Source organism: Trachurus japonicus, chromosome 10 (assembly GCF_045865225.1).
Source record: "Trachurus japonicus isolate A0001 chromosome 10, Traja_1.0".
NCBI classification, from domain to species: domain Eukaryota; kingdom Metazoa; phylum Chordata; class Actinopteri; order Carangiformes; family Carangidae; genus Trachurus; species Trachurus japonicus.
The window spans coordinates 23569918-23592171 of record NC_140916.1 but is presented as its reverse complement, the minus strand read 5'-3'; the positions used below and the strand labels follow the sequence as shown (position 1 = coordinate 23592171).

The window sequence follows — 22254 nt, the reverse complement described above, 5'->3', positions numbered from 1 at the left end:
TATGAGACAATATAGATCTTGGCACTGTAAAATATAGTCACCGGTGCTCTAATAGGAGTGAAAGGAGGCCTGTCAGCCACCCACAGGGCATATGGCCAAGTACCAGCTCACCATGGCAACAGTGGATCTCAGAAGGGTGAAATGATCCATGAATAAAAATTAAACCAACAGTATTCCTCTTCTTTACGGGAAAGGTGGTGCACAGCATCTTGTAGCTATTCATCCCAGCTCAGCCAAACTCAGCTGAATGCTGTTTATGAATGTTCACAGTAGGTTAAACACCAGGTATGCTCAGAGTGACAGGCACACACAGACATAGACTCAATTATTTCATTTTTGGCAGATTGTCTTAATTAGGGAGGGTGAATGAGGGAGAAGATTAGTTTTGACATGGCTACCTACATAATAAAATCATTATCAGTCTGCAAAAAAAAAAAAAAAAAGCAACACCCATTAGGCTATTGGGAAAAGATCTGGTGCACAATGAAACTTTGTTTATTTCTAATGTGATTGCTGTAACACTAAGGAGAAAAGTCGTGATGATGTGGCGACAGCTAGGGCCTATTCTTTCACTCTCTCACTCAGTAACTCATTAACTAACGTGTAGCCTACGTGGTTTACGTCAGCAGAGGGCGTCATCTCAGCCAGCTGTGTTGATCACCCCGCCCCCGGCCAGATGACTTTATCTATCCCGAGGGAGAAGCGGTCGGGCGGACATCCAGAGAGAGCAGTCGCTGCTGTCGGTGGAGGTCGGCACGATGTGGTCCTTCTTACCGCTCCTGCTGCTGGGTCTGCTGCAGCCCTGGCCAGCCGAGTCCATGTTAACTCAGGTAGTACCTGTTGATACCTACACACACACACACACACACACACACACACACACACACACACACACACACACACACACACACACACACACACACTCTTTGTTGACTGCACGAAGGCGGACAGACAGACAGACAGATAGAGATAGAAGCGACGTGTCATCCGACGCACCGTTCACACAGGTGTCATGTTAAACCTATTGAGCTTTCAGGGTGGAGGGTGCAACTAACCTGTGCAGCTATAACTTGACTTAAAACAAAATTATGGTTATATTATAGGCTACTGTAGCCTATAGGTTAACATAGCGGTACATGGCAGCTGTCACAACACCTCCTACACTAAATCCACGGTTTTCGAGAAGGTTCCTCGTCACAGCTGAAATAATTAGGCTAATTAAGCTACCACAATCCTTACAGCTCTTTTGTTTCCTATGTCCATGTTTCTTCAGTCAACCAAAATGGTCATTACACACCTCTTTCATCGCTTAAAGACAATATTGATTGGTGATGAAGCCATGTAGCTAAATAAAACATTGTAGTAGGCTACTGTTATCATTGTATTTTATGACAGTTACAGTTCCTTTTTTGTTCAAGCACTTCCTCCATGTAGGCTTTTGTTGCCATTGTGTTAAAACTAGGAGTAGGCTAGTTAATCCATGTTAATGTGTTCCTAACACTGCATTATCAACTAGTATGTCAACTATCACACTTGTTTTCAGTAGTGGAAAAGTTTTGCCTGTAATGCCTTGAGGTGAACTTGTGCTTTAAGCAATCCTTATAATCATCAGGACCTTGATGTTAGACAGCTTTAGACAATTCTCATAACGCACTCTGAACAAATTAATTGAGACCTGGCATGGTTTGTGAGTCTGAATTTAACTAAGTGCCTTTGGCTCTTTAAGCGCAATGTTCTCCTGCTCTGTTGACACTGGGCATGTGTTATGCAGTGGGGCAGATGTCAGCGGTTTAACTGCATAACAACAAGTGTATGAGAAGTAAGACAGGGGAAGTGTTCCACCTGTCCCTACAGTTTAGGGATGCATTTGATGAATAAGTTCCTGATATTTGCATTAGGAACTGGATGGATGACATTAACTGTGTGTGGTTCACCTCAAGAGCCTTAACAGCACATGGCAATTATTTGTCTAAGGAAAAACTGGATAATAAGCTTTCATTGTGTAAGGATGTTATCTCAATTGCCATTTTTTCCCCTCGTATCAAATATATTTGACTTCTGTATAGCTGTAAACATGAATTATTTCAGTATCAGAATAACGTGCCAGTACATTAGATTAACTGTAAAATGTCTCATATGTCTTGTTTTGCCTAATACAGCAAAACCCAAAGACACTCAGTTCATCATGTGAGACAAGTAAAAAAACATCACATTTTCATTCAGGGGATGACTATAATAATCAAATATTATATAGTTGCAGATTTATTTTATTTTATTTTAATTACTTGACTAGACAGATTACTGAAGTTTGACAGTTCATAATAATGACTTCATGAGTTTTTGTTACATTATCCTGTGTTATTTGTGACAGTGAATCAAATGGTGAGTGTTATTTGTATTGTCCATTATGCATGCTTATTTGTTGATACAAAGCAGCACATGAAACAATAACTTAGGCTGTGAATTTGACATTTTTCCAAATTCTTTTGATAATATCCATCATCCACAGGTGATGTGACACAAGGTGTCCTTCATCACATCACTGTTTGTTAAAGTAGCACTGGTCAAGCTGACTGGTGTAGGCTGACAGAATGACCATCAGGTCATCCAGGAAATATTCTGCTCAAACAAGTGTGTGGCAAATGTTTGTTGAACAGCATTTTTTTTTTATTTACCAAAAATTACTCAGATGAAATCAATCATTAAAAGTAGTGGATGACTTAAATGTTACAAACACGTCATAATGTCAAAATAACTGTGTTGTTGACACTCTACTATAAGCAGAGATACCATAAATAAATCTAATAAAATTGAATAACAGGCCAATAATCTCCTGGAAAATAAGTGTGTATGGTTTTTGGAGTTCTTCTTGTACACACATCTGTCGAGAAAACCAGTGATTATTGGCAAAAATACTACACTAAGGACGCACTGGGTAACTGTGTAAGCAGATGACCAATTAAAACAAATATAACCTGCTTTGACCTGTGTTTGTTTCTCCAGCGGTGTTACCCATCCAAAGATGACACAATTTACAAATACCAGGCAAAGACCCTGAATGGGAGTCACACCGTGAACTTCAGCGACTACATGGGCAAGAGTGTCCTTGTTGTCAATGTTGCTACATACTGAGGATACACCTTTCAGTATGTGGGTAAGGAATGGCACCACAAGTTTCTAAATTGTCTGTGAGGAAAATGCTTCTCCATCTTAACACTTCTTACTTCTTTTTCTGTAAACAGAATTGAATGCACTACATGATGAGATGAGACCACTTGGACTTACTGTTGTTGGTTTCCCCTGCAACCAGTTTGGCAAACAGGAACCAGGGCAAAATAGTGAAATCATGCCAGGCTTAAAGTAAGCAATCTTTCTTTTTCTGTGCCAGTTCTTACGTCAGACATGGGGGGAAAAACCAACCAGCTAAAGTCAGGTCAGAGATATATGGATTTTTACAAAAAAAAAAAAAAAAAAACTTCTAAAAATACTAGCTCTTTTAGAAACTTGAAAGTGTCTACTGCTGGAAGCTGAAAGAATATGTGAGAACAGGAGAGTCACCTTCATGTCATTCACAGGCTTCTCACAAGACAGCACATATTGTAAGGTGTTGTAACATAAGAAGCTCCATAGGTGAATGTAGAGAGGAATGTGTAATATTGCAATAAATCCTCTCTCAATCAACAAAGCTTCATTTAATGAAGGCAAACATCCTTTGGCAATAAGATCAGTTTCTCTTAGTGGCCTCTCATACACAGAATGTATGTCTCAGGTTCCATCATACATCTTACATCCATAGCAAAGCCTCTATAATACTGTAGGTTTGTTCAGCTTGTAGTGAATTTAGGGCAGCTGCCAGGCCATGAAGGGCTCGGAGGCACGTCCAATGATAAGCTGCCCTCTTTCTGGATTCCAGGCATGTCAGACCAGGCAAGGGCTTTGTTCCAAACTTCCTGCTGTTTGAGAAAGGTGATGTGAATGGAAAAGGGGAGCAAGAGGTTTTCACCTTCCTTAAGGTAAGTTATGGTCTGCTAACAAAGGGTGTGATCTAAAAGAGAAAATGAACACCGTTATTAGAGGTAGACTGTTTAATATACTGTGTTTCCCTAATGGTGTGTACGGATGTTTGTTTTCAGTTGTTTTTAAATTGACCTGGGTGTTGTTTGACATACTAATCGGATTACCTTTGAGAAAGAGAATTTAATAGATTACACTTGAGCAGCTTCCGTTTACTCAACAATAAATAAATACGTTCACACCCCATGAACAAGCATACGCCCAGAATGAGACCTTTCCATATAAACAGGCGTCTGACTATTTTCGAGCCACTGAAAATTACTCACTTGCTGGTAGTACTGTATTTAGACTAGATCATTATCTTAATGTAAAAGAAAGCACAGTAACTTTCTGCCACACAGAGTTCCTGCCCGCCGGTAGGAGACAACTTCGGTGACCCTACTCACAGATTGTTCTGGGAGCCTTTGAGGATCAGCGACATCAAGTGGAACTTTGAGAAGTTCTTGGTGGGTCCTAACGGGAAGGCCGTGATGAGGTGGCACCCAAGCATCAACATTTCTGAGGTCCGAGCTGACATTCGCAAATTCTTGCTCCAACGTTACACACAGGATATTTTTAATTAATTCAGATTAATCAACGAGAATTGTCAATGCAGAGGATAAGTAGAGTAAAGGTAGAAATGTAAAAGGAAGTAATGCTAACAGTTTCTGACACATGAAGATGGCATGTTGAATGAAGGGGAGGCTTGAAAACAGAAACTCTGTGGTGCCTCTTCAGAGTGTGGGACTCAGGCCAGCTCTTTAGTGCATTCAGGCTGCCCTGCAATCCCACAGAGTCATGTCATCTTCTCATCCCCAGGACCTGTTAGCAATTACAGCCTCAATATTAATTACTGCCAATAAATCATGGAGAACACCACACTGATGTGCAGACCTTCATTTGTGAGAAGCTGTTGTTGATACTGTGTGTGTTATATCACAGGGAGGCTAACATGACCTAGCAAATTTGTGGTTGTCTGGCCTGGTTGTCCTGCAATCAAAAAATAGACAATATGAAAATGAATGAGCAGGGTAAGATATTAAGACACTTAGAATAGATTTATTAAGCCAGTCAAATACAAAAAGTCTCACATGTGCTTTTGCCTACAGCAAATAAAGAGAAGGGGCTACAAACCAAAATAATTAAAAAAAAAAAAAAAAAACTGCCAGTAATTACAGCGTACCTTTCAAAGTGCACTTCTGCTAATGTCTCATTTCAGCTCTGGTACATCAGGATTAAGTTCACTGTAATGTAATTTGTTTGATAAAATGGAGCCTTTTTCAAATTCATCTGCAAACATTTTAAAGCCCTTCACCTGACCATCTGATATTATTCACTATACAAAGGAAATCTGGATAGGTATTCAGTTGAAGTGGTTTGATTTGAGATAAGATACACTATTTCAAAATGGCAACATAGACAGAATATCTCGAGGCATGGACAGTGTGTCTGCGATCGGGACTCTTGACTCTCTCGACAAGGAGCAAAGCCATATATGGTGGCAGAGGTTGTCCTCTGAGAAGTGGCTGTACTACCGTACATTGGCTCTTGGACCACCAAATACTAGTGAAAATCTTCCCCTTCCTGCCATTGAGGCAGAATTTGAATGTTTGAACTCATTTAGTTATTAGGAAATATCAGGTATTTGACAATGAAGAAGAAAATGGTCATCGCTGCTGCCTAAGAAAGGTTTGAGGTGCTATAACCTAGATGCTGAATGCTGGGGCTAAACTGTGGGCAAAGATACAGGATGCAGCAAGACGAGTATGAATATCAGAATGAGTGATCAAATCAATTGCGGTCAAGTACAAGTGTTGTGTTTAATGAGATTAGGTCCATCATCATGGGGAAAAAAAGGTTGTGTATGTATTGTGCATTGTGTATTGTGTCTGATACAAACATACAATGTCAATAGCTACAATATATTGGGATTACACTAACAACATAGAAAGAACAGCATTACTAAAGACAATGATTTACACTTAGTCAATGCAACTATCAAAACAGCAGGATATAAATAAATTATCAATAATCACAATCATGTATTTGGTATAATACCATCAAAATTCATTTTCCAAATGTTTTGTATTTCAACAACCACTTTTGAACAGCTACACATATGGGACAGTTCTATAACATTGATGATACTGAAGAAATCTTCATAAATCAATCAACATTCACATTGTTAATTTCTATGAGTCAATGTACCTATATCATTCATTGTTGGAATGAGTATATGTAGTCTTAGTCATATTGGGGAATGGCTTCCTGTAACCCTACGAGTAACAAACTAAGTGTCAAGTTGTTACATATTTGCAGAGAGACAATCACATAGGTATTTTCTGGAAAAAAGAACAATGTTAATTATTCCAACCTATTTAACAAATGACTTCAGTTCCTGATAAAAAAATCAAAATAATATTTCATGTATATATTCAGAATAGCGAAGTGTTTCACAAATAGGCTTATAAAACGCAAGTATAAACAACATTACAATAGGATATCTACAGTTCAGTAGGAAAATTATAGATCAAATCACACCTTGTCAACTCAAAAACAAACTGATTTCATGCTACTACCCAGACTCCATTAGGTGGGTACGGTGATGCTTTAGTGCTTTCCAGGGTCAATGTTCTGTCGCTCCCTTTTTCCAAATCCTGTGCCTGCAGCTGTGGCTGCTGCTGCAGCTGCGGACTGATCTGCACGTAAAGAAACGAAAAAGACAGTATTTAAATTTACTTTATTGTGTAGAGTTGTGTAATGATCCAAAAATCCAGAACATTTGATTAGCACCACTTCCGACATGGAGGCTAATCTTAACCTCACTAAGAGAAAAGGGAAACCCAGGGACACCACACACTCTTGTTATAGCATTGTAGTTATCCATGTTAGCACCAATGACATGAAGATGAAACCATCACAGATCACCGAAGATAGCTTAGCCAAGACGTTTGAGTTAGCCAGGAAGATGAGTCAGCACAGCATCGGCTAACTGTCTTTTGTCCCTTACCCATGTGAGATACAGTAATGATGATATGTACAGTAGGCCCTGAACCACTGGCTGGCTCATCAATGTATTGCGCAGGGATTCAGTGTTGTCGATAGATGGCCGTCTGTCCAGGGGCTGCCCTGACCTTGTGACGGCAGATGGCTCGAAGTATCCTACTGGAGGAAGCTTTGCTATTTTATCTAGAAATGTAAACGGGTCTTCACAGCAGGTCAGACATTTAGAAGTCTACCCAGGAAAATCCCAGATGGCAGACTGACAGCTGGATTTATACCATCGAGACCGTCTCCCTCCCCCACAATATTACTCAGAAGTTTCCAACATTTGTAAATCACCATGCACTAACCGCCATTCTTACCACATTCCCCACAATTTCTCACGTCTAAATTTGTCACTAAGAATAGAGGATGTCTGAACATTACTGAGCCTTCATCTGCCAGTGGCTTTACTGAGCAGCCCACTACTGACAACTCTACCCTTTAACTCTATTTTCTGGGGCCTCATTTATAAAACTGTGCATAGGATTGTTACTAAAAGTGTATGTAAGCCCAAAAGCCAAAGTTTGCGTGCGCCAAAATATATTCATAAACCCTGTGTACGCATGCTTGAAAGCACACTTCCCTTTATAAATCACAGAGTGGCTACCAGTGTGCACAGCTGAATCGGCTTCACGCCCCACCCTGTACACACCGTTTTTTAACCATAGATGGTCAATGCAAAAACCACCTCATGAATGCGATCTGCATATCAATGAGCCTGGCGTGCTCTTGTTCTGTCGGTGTTGTGAATTGGCTGCAGGTGTGAAAGTGGCACAGAGCGCACTGTGTCGTGGTTTCGGTGCGCTGCCCTCTCAAATGCTGGACCCGGTTCGGCACATAGTTACAACAATCACAACAGTTCTAGGGAATCTGAAACAAGTTATTAACCAGTCATCATCATGGGCTGAAAAGTTGCCGGTCCCTGAAGACTGTCTCCCTCCCTAATCTCCTCCAGCAGCGCTATGGTGCAGCATTACGCACAGGGCTCACCGCTGTATTTATACATTTACAGTAATTAGACTGATCATTAAAACTGTACAATATGACGGAGAGACGGTGCTGATTAAATATATAGAACGAATTTTGATTGTGAATTTTCAGTTAGATTCTAAGAAGATGTTTCCAAAACATCAGTCCAATGCAAAATAACGCCATTGAATTAAATCACCATGGCAACAAGGACCCAACGCATGATACGGGTAGAAATTAAATGTGTGATAATAAAAACATAATTGTTCTTCTCACTCTACATTTCTTCAATCTGACTTCAGTTCACCACCACACCATCTGTGTTGCCAATTCCCCTTTTCCTCCAAACTATGCGCACGCATGGGTCAGAGTTTGCTTGGGGCTGCGCACGTTCTCCCGCCAAGTTTGCTTTTTACAGATCACAACCTTTGCGTGGAAAGTGACGTACGCCACATTTATAAATGAAGTTCTAAATGGGCTTACAGCTTCATATCTGTCTGATCTCTTTAAACCTTATCATCCAGGGCTCTGTGTTCGCAGACTTCAGGCCTGCTGTCTGGTTCCACACAAAAAGACTGAAGAAGTCTGCTGGCTGCAGAGCCTTTTCCCTGGAACAACCTCCCTGCAGACATCAGGCTGTCTGACTCCGCTGACAGCTCCAAATCAAAAACCGAACACACATCTTTATCTCTTGACTTTCAGCTAACTCCCTGTTCTTTCCCAACTTTAGGCTATTCTAATTTATATATTCCCCCTCTCTCTCTCTCTCTCTCTCCTTTCTGCCTTTCCATTTTGCCGGGGTTTTTTTTTCCATTACATCATTTTGTGGACAATAAGGTGAGAAACAGTAACACAAGCTTTATCCTTTAGCAATAATGCTGTGTATAAAAATGCAACTTAAAGAGAAAATGTGAGGATCAAATATTGTGCTCGGGTTGCTATACTGTACCTGCGTTTTCTGGTGGTGGTCTTGAACTCTCTCCAACTGCTCTGGCCCCTCTGGGCTGTGGGAATGATGACTGCCAAGGAAAACCCTGATGAAAGAGAAAGCACTTGGTTCAATCCACAACACACACTGGTTCATTATTAGAAGCAGCCCTAAACTTTGCTGTAACCTAGCAGTTGTGTTGGCTGTAAGCGTGCTTCGGATGTGCTGCAGTTACTGTAGACCTAATAACCCTGTAATCTGCTTGTTCCTCCCGACAGGTAAGGGGAGTGGAGATGAGAGAGAAAAAAAGAGCCTTGTTCTCTCAGTAAGCCAGAGTCACTCCAGAGACAGAGGGGCCTTGGAGGTCCCTTACCGGGGTAACAGGTTGGAAGTCTCGCACAGGGGGCGGTGCTGCGGCGGCGGCTGCGGCTGCTGCTGCTGCTGCTGCGGCTGCTGCGCCTGCTGCATTGGGCATCCGGGGAGGGAAGTGTACGGGCCAGCCCTCAAGGCCCTGCGGTCCCACCTGCACAAAGGGACCACAGTAGGGAGGGCTCAGCGGGCCGTTCACTGAGCCTGACGTGGGGTCTGAGGTACGTCTTTCCTGCTGCTGCCCCTACGAGGGATCACAAGTAACACACGTGATCCCCAATCAGTGCACGGCTGCTACTCTCAGCGAGTGCGGTGGCCCCGTCATGGCACGGGCCACTGCTGAACTTCAAACCTACCGCCGCTGCCTCCCACTGAGGAGCATAAATGTTCCACCTGCTGATCCCGAATGCACTGACAAAACATGCTAGCTGGAGTGAGGCTCTTGTCCAGGAGTATTGATTTGTTCACTGTGAACTTTTTACAGTCAACATCTGAGTGACCACATTCTGTCACTAGGTGGTGCTAGTCGGCCACGTTTACTACTACTCGTATCCTGCTGCCTGATTGATCCCAAGGGCTTTAAGAGCATCTTTCAGTGAATGCCTTGGCCCTGATTGGATGTGTCTGTGTGGCCAAAATGACCAGATACGTCACCTATCCAGACTGACAGCACCAGTTCATTCACCATTTCAGTTTCTCTGCAACACTATCAGGCTCAGACCTGAGCTGCGGCCAGTACCTGTTTGTGATGCATCTGCAGTCTCTCCAGTTTACATCTCTCAGTTCGTTCTCGCTGACACTCGTTCTGTGCCTGATGAAGCTGAACAAACAACACACAAACACACACAAAAAGAGAAAAATACACCCCACATTAGGGCAGTTCAGTTATAAAGCATACTCATTGCAAGACACAAAAACAAAATCTCTACCTATCATGTCACATTCAGGAAAATACACACAAGGAAAAAGTTTACCTGATTGGTCAAATTAGTTATCTGACCCTGGAGTCTCTCAACTTGCCGCCTCAAGTCTTCTTTTTCCTCATTCATTCGCTCTCTGTCACTCCTCTCTTTCCTGAAGTCTTCTTCAAAGATTTTCACCTGAAGTACAAAAAAGTGATAAAAAACGTATTAAGGAAGCATTTAGGAAACAACAAAAGAGCTGTATATTTATGTGCGTGTGTAATTTGTTGCTTGTCTGACCTGTTCTTTTAGTACAGCAATTTGAGTTAGCAATTCCTGTTTTTTCAGGTTATTGGCTGCGTCTGCAAAGTTACCCTGGCCAGGTGGTTGTTGAGAGGTTGAAGGGGTGTGCAGATTTAAGGCTTCTTCCAAAGCCTGGTGTGAAAAGAGGACAATTATTAAACAATGTCCCCGTCCCTCATCATTCTTTTTTTTTTTTGCATCTGTTCCACACTCACCCGGTTGAGCCGCTGGATCTCCTTCTCCTGGTACTCCCTCTGTTTGCTGAGGAGCAGCACCTGATCCTGCAGGTAGCGAATCTTCTGTTTCTGCTCAGTGGTCTCAGAGTTGAGACACTCCTTTTCCCCCTGAAACACAACCAAAACACTTTCTTAAACTATTCTGCAACCTTTTTGTCTTCCATGTTTTCTTCCATGCATCCTCGTATTCTCACCTGTACATTTTCAATTTTGGACTTGGCCAGCAGCAGCTTCTTGTCATAGTCGCGCTGCCTCTGCTCTCGCTCTGCCTCCAGCTCCAGCACAGTTTTCTGGGACTCTGCCAGCCGCTGTCTGAGGTCTGTGATCTGAAGAATAATGTAAACCATTTAGCCGAGGGCAGCATTCACTGATTCCACCACTCTCAGTTGTAAGGTGCAACTCTCAAAAGCACAAAGCAAAAAAAAAAAAGAAGAAAAAGTGATTCAGTGATAACAACAATCTGGTGAAGATAAATGTCAACTAGTGCGTATGTTGAGGTACATGCCATGGAAATGTGTGTTGTGAAATTTTAAACCAAGCCACAGCAACAAGGACGTATTTGCAAACATATGCTGTTCTGTTTTTGTATAAAATATGAACGAATCTAGTGACGCAAATGGATATATCTAGGGTTCTGCGGTTAAACCCCAGGCTACATGGTGTCCCCGTCTCAACAAAGTATGAATGTAGGTTTGTTCATGATTGCGGGCGTGCACAAGCGGAGGTGTGTGAGTATGAGAGTGTGAGATTGTGTACATTTGTGTGTCTCTACTGCCCTCTGACTGCACCATAGCAGGAAGTCAGTGGGTACCAGAGAGGTAAGGGGAATTCTTGCTGTGTGACAGGTCTTGTGGTAAGTGTGTTCAGATAGCAAGCTATTGCAAGATTGCACCTTTCCACTGGACAAACACACAGAAATGAAAAAACAACACATCTCACAGCTGCTTCACTGATGCACAACTTCTGTAATTTTACTGGCTTAAACATCTTCCAACTTTGACAGTGGAAAAGAATTATTATCGATATTCCATTGACACCAGGCATTTTCTGAGTCAGTCATCTATTGTATGGCCTAAATTATTGTTATCTGGAAAAATGTTGGCACAGAAACTTTAAATCCAATGTAATATTTGTCATGTGTTGCTTCTGCTAACAGTAGAAACAGAAATTCATGAAACTATCTGACACTGACGCATTTAAAACGAACCTTAAATGGGTTTAGTGAAAGACACAATTTCACTGAGTTAATTTTGAACCTTGACAAATAGGTAAAGCGATCAATTGTGAGCACACACATCATGTACATTTATTTAATGGCTGACTGGTTTGTTTAAATGCTGGATAAAAGGAGCCTTAATGTGTAGAAGAAGTCTGTACCAGGAACACAGGTACAGCATACACTTTTAAAAATAAGATACAGGAAAATGAAACAAGAGCACTAGGTGGGTTGGACCAAACATATGTGATTTCACATAATGGAACAAACTTGTTAACCTTCTTAAAGTGCGCTCTGGCAAATGTTCAAGGGAATTTGGAGAGAATTAGGTATTTGTTCTCCTTCAACAACATTATACCAGTCAAAGACACTTGTGGGTCTTCCCACACCCTTCATAAAAGCTGTAAAGTCATTACTGTACCTTCTGTTCAAACTGTGACTTCATGGAGTTCCATTGAATGTCCCACTGCTTGTTCACCTCCAGTACCTGTAAGCAGTGCCAGAAAGTGAAACAAATGACACTCAACATATAGGAAACTAAATACACAGAGACTTTCCCCTATGGCAAAAGAGGATGAGCACTAAGTGCAAAAAAGACTCACATCCTTTCTCTGCTTCTCCAAAAGCTTGATCTTCTTTTCATACACCTCAACATCACAAGGTTTAGTGGGGGTTTTCTCTGCAGCCTTTCCACTCTGGTGGCAACAACAAAATATTCCTAAATCCACAACATTCCTCCATTACACACCCACTTGTAATGAGTTTACAAGAAAAGAAGTGTTAAGTCACAAATTATCAAGAAACTGAATGTATTTTTAAAATACAAAAAAAAAACAAAGATTGATATAAAATATATATTTGCTGTGTAAATAAGCAAAAGTATTATTGATATGGAGCAACATTTTGGTGTGTGTGTGTGTGCAGGTAGAGAATGAATACTTTGCTATGTAACTTAAACTACCTTCTGCGGTGTGGTGGCCTCCATCTTAGGTCGGACGGCGGCAGATTCCTCCTTAACCGGCTCCTCTTTGGCCTCTGGGACTTCGGAGTCAGACGGGACTGCAGATGCAGCTGCCGGTGTCGTTCCTCCCGTGACGAGCTCCTTAAGTTTCTGATTCTCCTGTCTGATAAGCAAGAAAATGAAAATGATAGCATATGGACAATGTCCCTTTATTTCCAGAGGTGGCTAAAGTTTTCAAACAGCTTCAGGATGTGCTTTGGGAATAACCTACATTACCCGCTGAGTGTAATGACAACAAATGAAAGCACTGGAGTAACCCCCTCTCCACAATCAAAAGCAAAAGCACTTTTACCATCAACAGCCCCCACTACATAAAGATGATAAAGATACAGCCTTTATGCACGACATAGTCAAAAAAATAAGTACGGTCTTGCAGTTTAGAAAGACACCCAGAGAAATAATAATAAAATGCAAGTGTCCGAATTTTGTTACTTGCAGGTAATATAATGCAAATCACACCATTTGCTCTTTATGACCTCACTGACGACAAGGTTTCTGCTCTAGCAGAAGCAACACAAAAGCAAGTCAAATAAAAAGAGAAGGTGAAACATTACCTCAGCTGTTCTAAGTCTCGATTCCTGATGTGATGGTCCTCTTCCATTTTCTTTCGAAGCTCATTGTTCTCCTGTCTGAGCTGCTCACAGAGAGTCTATAACACCAAAATACACAATTATCAGCATATCTAACTTTAGTCTGTAGAAATCACAACCTCCTTTTTCCTACATACCCACACAGATACTGCCTTTCACACACACAGTTGTACAGCACAAAAGGAACTTAAACTGGAATGCTGCTCATCTACATACACAGGATTCATGAGGAAATAGTTCCCACTTTTATGACTCAAACTTTCTGACACGTGTTCCTATTTTTATTACCACAAACCATAAACAACTATGAATTTCATATATGATATCTTATAGGATATTTTGAAAATAAGAGTTAAAAGGAAAAAAAATCTGTAAAAAGGGAAGATATGACCCCCTTTACTTACTTTAGTACAGCTTTTGAAATGTGTGTGATGAATTATTATTACCTATGTGCTCCCACTGACACCTCTAATTACAAATAAACAGCCTACTTTTTATGGGCTTTAAAATCTATGCAGTATTTTATTTGGTTACCCTGTTTTTTATTGTCAAGAACTTTGAACTTAATTTAGAAATATGCAAATCAAATACAATTAAGTAACTTTATAACATGTCCAAAAAAGAAAAGTATGACATCAAGTTCAACCTAAATAAAAAGTTGTTTTCAAGTGTTGTGCACCTGTATCGTACTGTAGTTCTCTATCTGTATATTGTCCACATACAAGTGTTAAGCCCACTGTATAAGACAACTCATCACACATACCATTACATTACATACAGAGAACTTTACTCTTCCTCCAGGGCCTGCAAGTAAAATCGTTTTTGAGTCAGCAAAGACGAGGGCCATTTCCCTATAAAGTCTTGCTATTAAATTATCATATTATCTAGTGACTCAGGAAGGTCACACTGTAGTATTTAGAGCACACCAGCTAGTGAATAGTTTCCAGTTAAAACATTTCATTTAAAAAAGAAAAGGGTGGAATTCAGCAAAACAAATCACTGTATGTTTACACATCTTTCCACTTTATGACACAAATCTTAAAATGTAAGGCCAGATGGTTGGTTTGGCCCTTTTTATTTTTGTCATTCAGTTGTTTTGTTTCATACCTGTAGGAGGGAGGTCCTCTGTTCATTCTTTTGGACCTTAGAGGAAAGATGGTGAAACTCCACAGCCATACGACCGAGGTGAGCCAACAGCTGGTTGGGGTTGGACTCCTCAGCGAATATGCTGAAGGAGCTCTCCAGTCTCTTCAGCTGGCTGGCAAGCTCGATGTTCTCCTGAGGCAGGAGGGGGGTGACTCCGGCCGCTGACCCAGCCTGGAGACACCCACACAGGTAAACAGTCAGTCAGTGCTTCCTTCCTCGCTGACTCAGAGAGTGATTAACAATTACATAGGCACTTGCTGTTAGAGCAGCAGCTAAAAAAGTCAAACCAGTTTGTCCTGCTGGGTTAAAATTTAGTTCACTGACAAAAGACCAATGGTAACCCCAAATGCAGAGGTTCTGGTAACCGGGATACTTAAATATATGGAAACGGTGTCAAGTTAAGCTACACAATTTCAATTTGTTTGAACAACATGCATGCCTGAAATATTCTGGCATTCTGTCCTGTTGACACATCCCCTTGGATATAGTGTGTGAATGAATCAGCTGTGTAATTCTACTTAGTAACAATCCTGGACTTTCCCCAGGCTGAGTCAGGCTGGAGCTACCAGTATTGAGTTTCTTAGTGAGTCACCACATCAAGGATATGTTCCTAATATTGACGGAATAGCCATAAAGCGGAAAGGTTGAATTAAGGTTAAAATAAATCACAGAAAATAATTAGCTTTAGGAGTCAGCGGCAGGAGTATTGATACTCTAAATATGGTCAATTGTTTGTTAAAATAAAATATTCTTCAAAAAAACAAAACAACAACAACAATAAAGTGAGTTTCTATGACAGATGGAATATTATTCATCATACTTTGTGTCACAACAAGTCTGGTACGTACAGTCAAGGCATCTGGAGTCTTGCCCTCAATATTCACAACTTCAAACTCTGATAAGGCCTCCTGTAAAAAACAAAAGGTAAAGTGAACCATAGTGCGTGCAGTATCAACAATGCAGATATCCATTTGGGAGCTGCCAAATGCCAAGCTCCAGGCTCTTATGCAGTATTTTCTCAGTCTAGTGTTATTTACAGTTGTTGCTGCCAAAAACAAAAGCTCTCATACACAGTTCAAAAATACTTACAGTGGGCTTCTCAGGCTGCAGGGTCTTCCCTAAACAGCTAGCTTGCTCCTCCTTCTGTTCTGCAGTTGAGTGTAAACAGGGTTTAACTGCAATGAGCCATACAAACATCAAGCTTAATCCAAGTATACTACATGGTTACAACACGGTAACCATACAACGTAATAATACACCAATACACCAATATCAAAATATGAAAGCGGAATTAATCATCAACATCTCAGTCTGTGAGACCTACTTTGAGTCTCAGTCTGAGCGGGCCCTCCCATGCACAGACTGGCAGCAAAGCTGGACGACTTCAGGGCCTCATTGTCTCTAACAAGTTCTTCCACCCTCTGCCGAAGCCTTGATGCCTCTGATTGAGACTCTTCCAGCAAATCACCTGCAAGTTTCAGAGAGAGCTCGTCTGCATCCATCACTTAAATTCAGTTTTGCTTGAGCAAACTTTGAACTATCTTTTAACAATTGTTTTTTTTCAGCACACATCAGCAAGACTAGACCTACCAGAACAAGCAAACATCAAAAACAGTGTGATAAAAGTGCAGTGACAAACTGCCTGCAAGTAGTGCTCCCTTGGTGAATAACAGAAGGAGCAATTAGGGCGAACACACTGAACCACATTGATGAAGATCATCAGGTTTTTCTACATTCCACGTTATTTCCAGCTCACTCTTCCCGGCACGAGTATGTTTTGATGAGAAAGTCAGTCATGTGTTCTGTACTATTATATTAACGTATATAAACATTTCTAAAACGCCTCTGTGGGTGTATATGGTAAACTAACATTAAACTGTCTATTTGGTGCTGCTTGAAAATGCATACTGAACATAGCTTTATCTTATAGATTTTACACAGTTACAATGATGAAATGAATGTCTCTGTACAAAACAAAATTAATGTGTCAGGCTAAAGAGCAGCTGCCATTCAGCCCTCGGTCCACAACCTGAATGATGACGATGCTGTCTTTAGGTAGGAACCTACCTAGGCTCTTAAGTCCCTTCATACGCTCCCTCAGTATGCTGTTCTCCTCCAAAAGCTGCCGATAGCTGCTTCCCCCTCCGGCCTCATCTCTGGCCTTGACCTCACTCCCACCTGGATCATAGATGCGGTACGGGCCTTTCCCTTCCATCGCCGTCTCTTACTTCCTAGACATGGTCCTCTAAACTGTGGGAAGAAGACACAGCATTGTGATTATTGACTTGATTTAAAAAACACACATCATTAAGTACTGGAAAGTACTCAGAGGAAGATTGAAGACAATGTGAAAAAACAGGCAGCAGCTGACCTTCACGGAAAACAAAAACTGCTGATTGTCAAGTCTGTTGAAGATAGACGACTAGTCCCTACACTACAACCCTTCATATAAGGGTGGTGAGAGGGAACTATGGAAACAACTTTTTTCCATTGCAAACTGTCACATTTAAATCCTATAATAAAAACACACTACCCATAGACGCAATGTGAAAGTACCAGCAACCACCATTCAATTTTGACACGCAAATGTTCATGCAAAGGAAGGCAACAGCTACACAGCAGAATTGGCTGTACAGTATGAAGAAAAATAACCTGAACATTACCTTTTGGCTCTCATAATATTGAAGAAATCCCCTTAATTCCCTACAAATGCAAATGGGAGTTTGTGATAGCTCTTGCCTGCAAATGAAATGAAGATAGGCTACTCAGACACCCAACTGTCTCAGCTTACAGCCTCCAGTAGGACAAGTGTGAACTATCGGTGGAGCCCGGTGAGGAAATTAAACATCCACCGGCAGTTTTTGACTGAGAGGCAGACAAAAACCCAGCACCATCACCACTGTGCTACCCTGCCAGGGATAACATATAGCAGCAGTGTGCTAACGTTGTAGGCTAAATATGACAACTACACCGTTCATATCCGAAAGAAAGGGGGGAGGAGGAGGAGGACAAAAGCAGCGGAAAGAAAAGTACATGTTACGTGAATGCTGCTAACAGACATCTACCCGACAGACGGCATTCAAACACAGCACAATCTAGCTTAATGATAGCTACCTTGATTGGCTGAAGAAGGCTAATATTAGTTTTCGCTGTTGTCATGCAAATTGCTAGCAACATCCTCGTTAGCTGTCGGCTACGGCTAACACTAGATGACAGTGCGGGACAGGAAGCCGCCAGCTCTTCTTATTTACCCATTACTTTTATCGAAGCAGTAAGTCAACCTGAAACCGGAGTTAAACGATAGACCAAAGAACAAAAGAGGTGTCTTTTTTCGTGCCTAGATACCTTTCAGCTCGCAGTGGCCTCGTCTCTGCTCAGACATCCATTGCGGAAGTGGTCTACTGGTCTATGCTGTAAGCAGGGAAATTCCACATCGCGACATTACCTACTGCGATGTAAACAGCGATGGCCGTGACTGACGCCGCTGCGGACCAATCAGGGCGCAGCGCTCAGTCAGCAGGGCAGCAGCGGCAGCCACTGGCCGTAATGTAAACACTGGAGCGAGATTCACACTACAGGCTGCTCATTTTAGCAGAAATTATCAAGCCTGCCTGCTCACATCGTGGACTTTAAAATATGTAAATGGCTGTATGTAAATGCGTCAAGCAGGGGGCTCATATGACAAGGGGTGAGTAATACTGGACAGTCAAAAAAAAAAAGGAAGGGGGGGAAAAAGCCCGATTTACTGTACAGTCTATCTCTTGAGTTGTTATGATTTTGATTCAACTATTTCTCATTATTATGTTGAGACACATCCTCTATTAGTTCTGGGAGAAACCCGACCATTTTCTCTGAATTACTTTTTTCCTTCATTGATAAATTTAGAGAAGGGGCTGTTGGGGGTTTCTGTTATTGCATCACATATTTCCTCTGAACTAGCAGGGCAATAAGACCCAGTTCAAGTTACACTGAGTTTTTAAAATCCACACTATAGGTTAACAGGAAATAGCCTATGTGATGATTGAGTAACCAAAAAACAGTATTTAAATAGTTGTTTGTTGTGTCAGAAAATAGTAGCCTAATCCCATTAGACAATTCAATGCTCCTGGTTTACATGGAGGCCTACAAAATATTTTTAGTTTTGTCCAACAAAAAGCACAAAACCCAATGGTAATCAGTGTAATTACTAATACCACAGCAGACAAAAAAGTATTTTGGAAGGTTTCCATTAAAAATGATATTATTTTAGGTGATTAATAGATTATCAGTTAACAGTTATAGTTTAAAAAAAAAAAAATTCTGTTGATTGACTGATTCACCAATCATTTCAGATCTCTGGATGTTTTTCTGTTCTTGAAGACTGCAAAAGGCACACAAAACATTGTAAGGCATGTTAACAATTCTCATACTGTATCTAACAGCCCACTACTAATTTGGATTTAAAAAAGAGGTGGCCACACTTAAACATATGATTGATCGTATCTATCCATCTTTATATATCACAGACATATTCTGTTCTATCAGTCAGGATCAGTTTATTTAGGATCACTATGTCGGTTCAGTAATAACAGTTTAGTTGAATAAATTAATAGAACTTTTTGACAGACCCCAACTGACCAAACATGACTGATTTAGAGCAATAGTGACATCTTGTGGGAAATAACAAACAGGTAATCTGTGGCTATGTTTTCTTCCTCTGAGTTATATTTCTTTTCTCAGTTATCTGGGTGTTTGAAGTTTTTTCTGATGTAATAATTCATCTTGTGACCATGTAGCCTACCATTAATGAACCACTCAAGGTTTCTTGATGATACTACTAACTGGATTATCTATCTAGTATGTATGTTTCTGTAATGAGTACAATTTATTAATTTACACCCAAACATCTTACATTACTCACAAGGAGGAGCATATCACTGCTTTTTAACAGAGGCAAACAAAAATCCACCAAAATGATTTCAGTTTCAGAGCATCAGCCTTGGAGGATTTATCACAAAACATGCTGCGTTAACACAGGAAGCACAAAGTTTGTAAATTGTTTCAGACTCTACATTTCATGATTTACAGTAAACCTGGACTAATTTGAATCACACCTTTGTTTTTCTCTTTATGTAGCTACCATTGCTACTTCCTGTAATGCAAAAAGAGAGCACAGACAGGGTAAATGCCAGTAATACTGAATTACTGCGGTACAACTCATGTCAAAACTACTGTAATAGAGAAACCAGTTTAGTAATACCTTTAAGAATTTAAAAACACATCACTACTAATTTGTTTCATTGACGTAATCTAATGACTGAATACAAATCTTACTGTAAAAAAAAAGTCAACAAGTGAGAAAACAGGAGAGTGGGTGGACAGCTTGTGATGTCTGTACTGGCTGTGTCATGGCTGTGTGTGCTTTAATAACAATAAAACCTGTGACACTGACAGTCCTCATAAATTAAAATGTTGCTTTAATTGATTTACATTTTATGTAATTAGTCACATACATGAAATAAATCTACATAGCTATAAAAACTGGTACTATTTGGACCGGCAGTCACCATTTCACACTGGTTATGTGTTCCCCAGAGAGTCATCAGCGACAGGAAAAAGCAAACGCAAAGCTCATGTGGCTCTCTCTCTCTCTCTCTCTCTCTCTCTCTATCACACACACACACACACACACACCCACACACACACGCACGCACACACACACACACACACACACACACACACACACACAGGTTGTTTCCTCAGTCCTTTGTCACCAAACACCTTGGCCCTGTTTATTAGTGCACCATGTTTCCATGTCAGACTAAAATAATAATCAGGCTGGTGAGTCTGAGCCTGCCAGCAGAAAAACAAAGGCCAGAGGATACAGGAAATGCCGCTCATCATTTAGTCCTGCTGACCAGCAAACTGAACACTTTGTTTTCTTCCCATTCCTCCTTATTCAGAAATGTTTTAAAGCATTCGTCTCATTGCACCACGCAGGAAAGTGAGCATATGACATGTGAGAGAGGATAATCATCAGACTGAAGCCCACAGTGTCACAAGTATGTAGCCTACCTCATCCTGCTGAGACACAAGGACAGTCCAGTCTCCCATCTCTATGCACAAATCAGCAGCTGATAGTCATTAGCTCTGTGCTACGTAATACAAAATGTTCTTTTGTTAGCCGACTAGTGACTCTGGCTGTCGTCTTGAGGCCTTAAACCAGGGACATCCTTGCTCTCTAATGCTATGCAAAACATGTGCACTGGCAGCCCATGTAGGCCATTGTATCTTATTCAACAGCAAATGTAAAATCTACGCTTTATGACACACAGAAAGAAAGCAGTGTGCCTCACTGTCAAGTATTTTCTCTCAGTCTTATGTATGATTTATTATAGTGATAGAATAACCCATTTTTAAACCACAGTTTGTGTTACTTAATCTTCAATTTCTTTTGTCTAAATAAGTTAAAATCTTGTTATTTTTGCTTACGTAACATGGATTTGTACATGTCTGAAGTGTTGACATGTTATAATCAATTACAAAATCAAATTTTAAAATTACATTTAAATAATCATGAAACATAATAAACAGTAATTTCCCTTTTAAGACGATTTTCCTATGATTAAATAGTAGTTGCCTCCTGTAGCTAGTAAATACCAAACAATTACAGGCCTAATGGCATTTTCTTCTAGCAGAAGTCAATATTTTAAACATCACATTTACCTTCCATGTTGTGTTCGAAGCAGAGGACGCAAACACTCACCTCAGTGACAACACAAAAATTATTTTAGCCCGCTGTAAATGTTCTGTTACTACTTAAAACAAATAAACAACAACTCACCCACACATTCAGCTTGTATCGGAGAGGCACTTTTTAAGGAAACTGGTGAATAGGGGGGGAAGCAATTTCACTGTTTGACTTGGGGAATTCCCATAACCCAGTAAAATGGCCTGCACTGTACGCCCAGCCTAAACAGAACCTGGTGTGTGTCCAGCTGTGTGGTGCCTTACTGAGTGACACCACACACGAAAAACACCAAAACGAAAAAAAAAAGAACAAATGTGATTAATTTTTGCACAGTAACTTGCAGCACGTACATCACACTACTCGCATCAGTGCATCAACAAAACCAAACAAACAGAGAAGGCCACAAAAATATATCACATGACGTGACGAGAGCAGCAGTCAACAAAAATGTAAAAATAACCTCTGGTATATAATATCTAATGTAATATAACATAACTTGTTTACACAGTGAAGTACGTGCAGTACAGTGCATGGCATGTTTGCACAATCACATCATGTTGCCACCATCATCGTGCAGGCTGGAGATAAAAACGACTGAAGCAACACCCATAACTCTCTCTGAGGACATAACAGCTTTGAAATATGAAAACTACACTCTGTTTAATTCATGCTGCGCATGTTGTTCTGAACAACACCACGGAGCAAAGTTCCCCCGACCATTAGAGGGGAAATTCAAAGAAGTGTAT

At 40.8% G+C, this 22254-nt stretch overlaps 2 protein-coding genes across 19 annotated transcripts; one reads left to right on the top strand and one right to left on the bottom strand.

Annotated features, from left to right (window-relative positions):
* Positions 1-712: 712 nt before the first annotated feature.
* On the top strand, positions 713-4932 carry gpx3 (glutathione peroxidase 3). Its single transcript, XM_085790195.1, has 5 exons — positions 713-830; positions 3004-3154; positions 3243-3360; positions 3914-4013; positions 4416-4932. Exons 1-5 carry the CDS (start codon positions 759-761, stop codon positions 4635-4637), a joined length of 663 nt encoding a protein of 220 aa, XP_085646321.1. The 5' UTR covers positions 713-758; the 3' UTR covers positions 4638-4932.
* A 922-nt stretch (positions 4933-5854) lies between these two features.
* tnip1 (TNFAIP3 interacting protein 1) lies at positions 5855-21772 on the bottom strand. Of its 18 annotated transcripts, none has more exons than XM_085790176.1 (18): positions 21602-21772; positions 16846-17028; positions 16103-16246; positions 15868-15953; positions 15627-15686; positions 14740-14949; positions 13597-13691; positions 12983-13145; positions 12624-12716; positions 12443-12508; positions 11000-11131; positions 10785-10913; positions 10567-10701; positions 10339-10464; positions 10104-10184; positions 9369-9608; positions 9017-9101; positions 5855-6752 (listed from the first exon to the last, which is right to left on the bottom strand). In XM_085790176.1, exons 2-18 carry the CDS (start codon positions 16991-16993, stop codon positions 6664-6666), a joined length of 2082 nt encoding a protein of 693 aa, XP_085646302.1. In that variant the 5' UTR covers positions 16994-17028; positions 21602-21772; the 3' UTR covers positions 5855-6663. The 18 variants fall into 18 exon arrangements, with proteins under 18 accessions (XP_085646302.1, XP_085646309.1, XP_085646306.1 ...); XM_085790183.1 differs by having other exon boundaries at positions 9369-9518; XM_085790180.1 differs by having other exon boundaries at positions 15868-15926.
* Positions 21773-22254: the final 482 nt, after the last annotated feature.